At 38.6% G+C, this 8,999-nt stretch overlaps 1 protein-coding gene across 1 annotated transcript; it reads left to right on the top strand.

Annotated features, from left to right (window-relative positions):
• Positions 1-5,630: 5,630 nt before the first annotated feature.
• Positions 5,631-8,380, top strand: LOC113782190 (protein FAR1-RELATED SEQUENCE 5-like). The gene is made up of 2 exons (XM_027328098.1): positions 5,631-7,864; positions 8,137-8,380. Exons 1-2 carry the CDS (start codon positions 5,631-5,633, stop codon positions 8,378-8,380), a joined length of 2,478 nt encoding a protein of 825 aa, XP_027183899.1.
• The last annotated feature ends 619 nt before the right edge of the window (positions 8,381-8,999 follow it).

An 8,999-nucleotide genomic window follows, 5' to 3' on the forward strand; every position in this document is an offset into this window, starting at 1 on the left:
TATGGCTCGGGTCTTGGAGTCACAACCAAAGACCAGTCTGCTCTGTTTGGATTAACTATTTTTAGGGGTGTTTTTCAAAAATTTTACTGTAGTTATGTATATGAAAAACTTTTATTGTAAATGTTTTTTGGATTATTTTTAGAGTTATTTTTAAAATATATTTTGGGATATTTTTATAATTTATAACTTTTTTGGGATATTGTTTTTTTTTTCAAAATTTTACACAATCCACCACCACCCCTTTCCTTGTCCTCTCCTTTCTTTTCCTCTCCTTCTCTCCTCTCCTCTCTTTCCTCCCCCGCCTCCTCCTCCTCCTCCTTCTCCTCCCTCTTTCCTCTCCCTTCTCCCCCCTCCCCTCTCCCTTCCTTTCCCCCAATCCCAAACCCCTCTCCCACTCGCGGGTGGTGGCTGCGACTCTAGCCACCACTCTAGTTGAGACCTCCTTGTTCGCTACCAGAAGCCATGAGTCGCGGCTTTTGGTCGCGATCAAATTTGGTCGTGATCAGGAAGGTTGTGGTCAGTGGAGGGGAGGGAGAATTGGGGGTGGAGAGAGAGAGAGAGAGAGAGAAGGGAGGGTCTGTAGTCAAAAATAGCCAAAAATAACGTTAACTAAACTAATAAAATGTAACTTGAGTCGTGCTTAAAAACACTGTCTAAGAAACTATTTCGTGAGGTTGAAATGTTTTTCTAGAATTAAACAAGCCTTCTTCTTATTTATAACAAGAAGGATAAGAATTTTAGCAAGCGTCGGTTAAATCCAGCAGAAAGGGAAAGAAGGAGAAGAAGAGAAGTAGAGCAAGAAAGCTGGCAAGAAGGTCTCCACTATCAAGTGTTGATATGTCTCTAAAGTGGGAGCACAACTGCTATTTATAGGCAGCAGAAAGTGTATGTTGGTGAGAAATAATATCTGATAATATAAAAAAAATGTGGCTAATTTTCTATGAAACTGAAAGTAACATTTAATTTATTTCGTGTAACCGAAAGTAACATTAAATTTATGTTAACAGAGATAGTAATGTTAAAAGAGAACGTTATGAAATGTACCAGACCTTCATAACCGATGAAATAAAAGTTTATCTTCTCAAGAAAGAGTCAAATTTTGATTTATAAAATATAAAGTAAAATTTATTCTTGATCGTAGTACAACTCACTTGGGCCGCGTTTAACCCACGTGCCGGGAGGGGGGGAATCCGTCAGTTTGTACTGAAATAGCCCAATTCAACTTCTCTCTCATGCGTGTGAGTCCACACTAGTTACCAATTTAACACAAGTCCAATAACAAACTGCGCATTATAAATGATGAGAAGTCCCTTTAGTTTTTTGATATTGGACAAAATCTTTTGAAATATCTCTTTTATTTACAACATGATCGTGGGTGTCGGATGGTGGCAGTAAGGTGGTGGTGGTGGTGGTAGAGAGTGATGGGTGGTGGTGTATTTTTTTTTTTAATATGTGGAGTTACTTTTGATATATTATATGGATATGGTGTTTTTGGAGTTGTTTTTGTTTGTATATTACTGTAATATTATATATGAAAAACTTATTTTTCAAAAATTGAGAAATCCAATCAGAAATTTGGACAAATGGCTTGGAGATACTGTAGCTACATTTGTTGTTTGTCCATTTCCTAAATTCCATTTTAGGTGTCAAATTTGTATGGCTACTGAAGAACTAACTTCAGTAATTACCAGATTCTCAACTATTTTTCAGCAATCCTTTTAGAAGTAGTAAATGTATGCATTTTGCACTGACTTAAAAACTAAGAGAGCGGCAAGTCAAGCAACTAAACTCTTCAATCAGAGGGCATATCTGTTTTCCTTTTAATAAATGTTAATATTAACTTTTGGTGTCGGAAATGATGACTCCATTAAAATTTTATGCATTATTGTTTATCACCAAGTGCGTGCTCATTTGTCACTGGTCAAAGTTTAAATCTTATTATGAGGTTTATCCTTTTCTGATTTGTCACCGGATCTGGTCGTGCAATCTGCGCAAGGGGGAGGAGGAGGGCGGCGAGGGAGGGGAAGGCCAGCGAGAGGGGGCGGCGTTGAGGAGAGGATAGGGGGAGAGGGGAGGGGAGGAGAAGAGAGAGGGAGGAAGAAGGAGAGGGAGAGGGAGAAGAGAAAGGCAAAAAAACTTTTGCAGCCGGCGCTGGTCAACAGCTGAGGTTCCGGCGCTGACGGCCGGCAAGTGGTGAGGTGAGGGAGAAGAAGTGCAGAGGAAAGAAAAGGAAAAGGAAAAAGTAAACAAAAATATATATTTTACATCTTAAAATTTTTTTTTACAACTACTACAATAAATTATAATAAAATTTTAAAAAAATATCCAAAAAAAACTCATTTGCTAAATAGGACATGATATTTTGATATTGTTTCAGCTCAGATATATTACTTCAGAGACTTGATCATAAAGGGTAGTGAAATTATCTGAGATTGGGTAACAGAGGCAGAAGTTTAGAATAGGTTTTCTAGGAGAGATTGGCTCCGGAATGAAAGTCAATAGTAAGTCAAGGTCAGCTGTCCTTTCACGGGTAAACTGTAAACCGTGAAGACTGAAATCCATAATGTTTTCTGATTTTGCTGATCCTCTCTTTTGATCTTTTGAGTGCTGTCATACAGAAATTTAGAAATATCAGCATATGTAATAAACTAAAACAAAAAAGGATCAAAAGCAATAGAAAATTTGTTCCGTCCACTCATGAGAAGGACAAACCATAGTGTGCTTGGATAGAAAGTTATTTGAATTTTTTTTGGAGCAATACTGTACTTTTTGTTATATAATATATGCAAGATAAAAAATTAATTAAAAAAATTTACAAAATACCAAGGTTTTGAAACCCAAACCGTTCGTTAAACTGAAAAAATGAATGGATCACAGGTCATTAGTTCAATTGTTGGGCTAATCGTAATTGACTCATGATGTCATAAATATGTCATTAATAATTATTAATATTTTTAAAAAATTATTGTATATAATAAAAATAAAATGCAACAATTGAGTAAATGATAATATTTGATTACACTATTAAGTTTGTCATCTTAATTAAAACATAAAGACATTTTAAATATATAGACCAAATTTTAAGAGTAATTGACTAATATTTAAAGTTGAAAGATGTAGACAATGAACATAAACATTTTGTTAAGAGTACAGGATATTCATTGATATTAAGTTTTTCATAATTTTAAGATCAAGATGTTAATATTGCAAGACGTTTTTATTTTTGATATATTAGTGACAAGAAGTTTTTATGTAAAGGAAGTTGGAGGAAATTTTGAAAATAAAGGAAAAATAGGGAAAAAAGAAAGGAAAAGTGAGTTGTGATTTTATCTCATCATTGGCTAATCTAAGGCCTTGTTTGGAAAGCAATTTTCAAAAGAAAAATTGCTACGTTTTCCGTGAATATATTTTTCAATCAGTTTTTTATCTCACATATATTAAATCGTTACAATAATTTTTCTACAAAAAATTCAAAAAAATGCAATCCAAACATAACCTAAGATAGAGTGCATGAAAATGGAAATGTGCGCCAATCTTCATGTTATTCAACCGCCATTCACGAGAATAAAAAAAAGTCAAATCATTAGCTATTAGTCAAAATTGGTGTGCTGATTGCCATGAAAATAGGGTCTACATAAGTGGTTGGCTCCAATTGTCTTGAAATAGGGTCTGCATAAGTGGTTGGCTCCAATTGTCTTGACCCGAACGGTTTTAAGAAAATAGTTCCGATTTGACAGTTGACTGATTGAACACTCGATTTTGTTTTCTCCGATTTGCATGAAAGAAAGGTAATTTCTGTAGTGTATTCACAAAGTTGGAAGACAGGTGTGGAAAGCAAATAATATGGCAAAGAAGCCTCCACGTTGCACCTGACAAGTACGGACGACGAAAGGGAATAATTCCAGAAAAGGAAGTGATGACCTATAACCGCGGTTTGGACATTGGAAATGTAGCGTACTGCACAAGCTGGAAATGCATTGGGGTGAAACGGAATTAACATAAATATAATGGGCTAAGGAGTAAAAATAAACCCGTAACTTTATTAAAACAACCCCAATTTTCAACTCTTTCGTCCATAATAACAACGGAATAACCCATTTTCGTTGAATACAAATGTTAGCGATTGCATTTTAAATGCATTTTAACAACGGAATATCATATTTAAATGCATTTTTGAATAAACAGCCAACTCTTTACGGCTTTCCTGGACTACAACTAAAGATTAAATCCATTTTGAGGACCATTATTATATTCAAACGTGTGTCTCAGTTCAAAAGTTTCATCTCCCCTTGGCTTTTTTCCATTACAACAACATAATACCCAAGGTGCCATAAAGACAGACTGATTTATCGGATGAAATGCAATTAAACCCGTTGGTGAGTAAAAGACCAGCTCTTTGTGCCTTTCAACCATTACAATGACAGAGTACCCAACGTGCCTTAAATACAAATGTTGGGTTATGGGATAAAATGTAGTTAAAACGGTTGTCTTATAAACGACCAGCTCTTTACGGCTTTCGTCCATCAGACAGTTAGGAGAACCCAATTTCCTTGAAAAAAAAATAATTTATCGGAAAGCATAAAAATTAACACGCCGGTGTCGGTTCTGTTGTATAAAACACCGAAGACGAAGCGTAAGCGGTACTAAACAAAGCCATGGTGGGGCCACCGAAGAGGAAGCGTATTAGGTACTAAACACAGAGCCATGTTGGGGCCCGCGGTGATGCGTGTGTTTGAAGACAGGTGGCGAGGTCGGAATGGTAGGCAAAAATTTGGTAAAGAGGTGGTGTCTACTGGCGTAAATTCAGGCGCAGGCGGTGACGGTAGATACATCTGAGGAAGGCCCTTCCGAAGCTGTGGTGACAGACTGCAGCGGCGTGGAACAGAAGCAGAGAAATCAAAGGTGAGTACTTTTGTCCACAACTTTGAAAAATGGATTAGAATAACGAGTAAAGTACGTCTAGTAGGGTGATTTCTACAGTTCTTGTAAGAGGCAATGATAGAGGAATAAGGAATACGAAATACGGGGTGTAAGACCCTGCGTCTTCGAACAAAGATGAAACGAAACCGGGATATTATCGTAGTTTGTTTGTGCACCGAGCTTTGTGTACGTACGTAAGAAATGTTGGTCCTCTAATTTGTATTAAATTGTGTAAAGGAAATTAAGCAGAAATGAGTGAAGACGTGAAGAAGACGTTGTAACAGGACTAAAGTCTTAAAACAGAGTGATTTGGATGGCCGTGTGGACATGGATAATGGCCCCCATACTGCATTGCGAATGCTTATGTGAAAAGAATTAAAGAAACACACAGTAGAGGTTGAGTTTGTGGGTGTTAATGAAAATGCATGTCGATAGTGGTATTTTATGCTAAAGGTTGATATAATTGCATCAGCCACACTTATAAAAACTGTGTATATGAATGTGAGAGTAATGTTTATCGGGTGCATTTTGTGAAAGTTGTGAGGTAAAGTATGGTTTGTTAACTGAAATGATCGTGTATATATGTTTTGTTCCATTAGTAGACGAGCAGTATTTATGTTACAAACGAAAGCATATGGGGAGGCTGAAAAGAAAATGTTAAGCGACCATGGTTAGAAAAAACATTGAACAACCACACAGGGGTTGTAACTATGGGGCAGGATGGGGCGCTTAAAACTCAACTCATGACATGGTGCAGGAAACAGAGAATTAATCAAATGGCGTTGGATGTTTGCGGCAGGTTAAGGTCATTTGACCTTAACCAAGAACCTGAGTGTGACCGAGACACATTCATTGAAGAAAGCGGTGGTTCAATAGGAGGACACGAAGATGAGGAGGCAGATGAATTGGTGGGCGCAATAGGCGTGGATGACGTAATGAAATTAACATTTGACACGGAAGAAGAAGCTGGGGAATTCTATAATTTGTATGCGAAACTAAGCGGATTTGGGATTCGTAAAAGTAATGCCAAACGAGATGCAGATGGCATTTCAAGATTTAGAAAATGGGTATGTTGCTGTGAAGGTTACAGGAATGAAAAGTGGTTTAATTATGAAGACCGGAAAAGAGAAGCAAAACCAATCACAAGAACCGGGTGTGGGGCTTGCTTTCGCGTGAAATATGACATAGAATCGGTAAAGTATGTGGTGACACGTTTCATTATGGAGCACAATCACCCGCTGGCATCAGAGGCAAGTGTGCAACACATTAGGTCGCATAGAAAAGTGAGCGATGCAGAATATGCGCAGGCAAAAAGTCTAAAGTTGGTTGGGGCCAGAATATGCCAGATAATGAAACATTTTGTTATCAAAGCCGGAGGGTATAGTAACGTGGGATTTTGCATTAAGGATTTGTATAACCGAATGGACGAGGAACGTAGAAAAGATATTTTTAATGGCGATGCAGAAGGGGCACTTGGGTTCTTGGCAGCGAAGAAGGATGCCGATGACATGTTCTTTTATAAATATCATGTAGATAACGAAGGAAGATTGGCAATGTTGTTTTGGGCAGATTCTAAATCTCGTGCGGACTTCAGTGTATTTGGAGATGTATTGGTGTTTGATACAACATACAAAACAAATAAATACCGCAAGCCACTAGTTGTACTTGCAGGGGTAAACAACCATTTGAACAGTACTGTTTTTGGCTGTGCACTGCTATCAGATGAGAGGATTGAAACATATGAATGGGTGCTAAGTACATTTGTAGAGGCTATGAAAGGTAGAAAGCCAGTAGCAGTGATGACAGATGGGGACAGTGCAATGAGAAGAGCTATAAAGAATCTTCTCCCGGATGCTTGTCACAGGCTATGTTCGTGGCACTTGCATAGAAATGCACGGAGTAATATTCGCTGCGAGGAGTTTAATAACAGGTTCTATAACCTGATGGCGAGAAAGTGTAGCACTCTTGAGTTTGAGGATCGGTGGGCTAGGTTGGTTAATGAATGTGGGGTGGTAGAGAATGAGTGGGTGAAGAAATTGTACCGTAGGAGAAGGTTATGGGCAGAGGCCTATTTACGCGGTCATTTTTTTGCAGGTATGAGAAGTACTCAAAGGTGTGAGAAAATGAATGCTTTTTTGAACGAGTACTTGAATGAAAAAATGCGACTATATGAATTCGTTAGAAGTTTTGATTTGGCAATAGCATGGCTTCGACATACCGAGAGCAAAGCAGTTCACACAAGCGAAAACACAAAACCAGTCTTAACCACAATCCTGCCCGAATTAGAGGGGAGCGCAGCGGAGGTGTTTACAAGGAATGTGTTCTTCATGGTGAGGAAGCATTTGAACAGGCAAGGACTTCTAATTTCTGAGGGCTGGAGCGAGGATGGAGGGAATCGTACATATTATTACTCGAAATATGGTGGACACGAAATAAGTTGGAGGGTGGATTATGATAGGTCAATGGAGAAGCTAATCTGCTCTTGCATGAAATTCGAGTCAAAGGGGATTCCTTGTGCTCACATGTTTCGCGTGATGGTGGTAGAAGGAATGAACAGGATCCCAGAAGCATGCATTTCGAAGCGGTGGACAAAGGGAGTTCACTGTAGTAATAATGGAATGAAAGAATTTGTTGCAGACGAACAGCTGACACAAATGGCCAGATATGGCACTTTAAAGTCCAGCTGTAATACTATGTGTTACTATGCCTCCTACATGGATGATGCGTTTAATGACCTGCAACAGATGTTTGACAAGCATTCTGTGGACCTAAAGGAGAAGTGGATTGATAGGGGATATGGGGGAGATGGATTTGCAATGGATTCAAGAGTGAGGAACGATAGAAGTAGAAGAACATTCGGGCTGTTAGATCCTAGGGTGTCCCGGTGTAAAGGTGATCACAAGCATGCAGAAGCAAAGAAGAAAAGAAAGTGTGGTCATTGCAGGTACTATCGGAATTGCATACGTAGTTATACAGTAGTTAATTGATAAAATACATGAAGTGGACAGCGAAGGTAATAATGAAGAAGTGGGTATTTTTCGTTCTTATTAACAACAGTAGTAAATAAACACATAATTAAAAGTGCATACAAAGTATACAAAGTTATTGGCAATGCAAGAAAGTTGAAGTGGTGTAATGTTAGCACTGTGCTCGGTTAACGTGATTACTTGCAGTCACAAATGATTTGACATGTGATATATGGGTTGAAGATTGCAGGCAGGCCACAACCAACGAACATGCCCATACAAAAAGAATTCGCACAACACAGCAGTTGATGATGATTATATGGAAAACTGTTTGGATGACTCGCTGGAAAAATCATTTGAAATTGGTACGGGCTGCAGCGACTCAGGCGAATGGAGAGGACAAGCATTTGTACCACAACCATTCGGTAGCGGTGGAAGGGACACAGGTGGCCAACAAAGAAGTCCAGGAGAAAGATGAGGCACTACTGTTGTGATGCTTCGGTTTGCAGTAACGCAATAAATAAGGCAGGTTTTGGTGAGTCGAGGTGCAAGAGTAGTCTTTCCATGAAACAAGTACGAAATTGTAGAAGGGGAAGGGTTTGTATCTTTCCTTCGCATTAATTTGTCTTGCGCATGAGAAGGCTACAAGGTATTCGTGAATGCGGGGAAAGCTGGGTATATTGTTTAAAAAAATTTGATTTCGTTACCATTGAAGTGTAAATAATGTAAGTTTGAATGTGTCATGGGCCATTGTAAGCTGTTATCACCACAGCCACTGAAAGGTTGTAAACAGTCATTGTACTGATGCAGTACCTGTTGGTAAATGGCTTTGTTGTTCTTATTTCACTGCCGTTGCGTGTGTAAATCCTATTATATATTCTTCTAGGTGTGAAATGCAGAGGTTGAAAGAGATGGTATGGTTGTGCATGGAAGTAGCAGCCGTGACGACAGACAGGTTATAGAGCAACACCGGCTTTAGGGATTGTGTTTTGTTATGTATCGGTGGGGTGAAGATTATTCAAGGTTGCTAGGTGTAGATGGGTAAGTCATTGTAGTTCCACCGAAGGGGTCATGCACAGAAGGATCACAAGATGCATGACTGTCAAGGTTGCG

Source organism: Coffea eugenioides, chromosome 9 (assembly GCF_003713205.1).
Source record: "Coffea eugenioides isolate CCC68of chromosome 9, Ceug_1.0, whole genome shotgun sequence".
NCBI lineage: Eukaryota > Viridiplantae > Streptophyta > Magnoliopsida > Gentianales > Rubiaceae > Coffea > Coffea eugenioides.

What these genes read in the sequence shown, in the direction of transcription:
- LOC113782190 (XM_027328098.1), top strand. Translation starts at nt 5,631, where the DNA reads ATGGGGCAGGATGGGGCGCTTAAAACTCAACTCATGACATGGTGCAGG. An exon ending in AGAAAGTGTGGTCATTGCAG is followed by an intron (nt 7,865 to 8,136) that starts GTACTATCGGAA and finishes TGAAGATTGCAG; the next exon opens with GCAGGCCACAACCAACGAAC.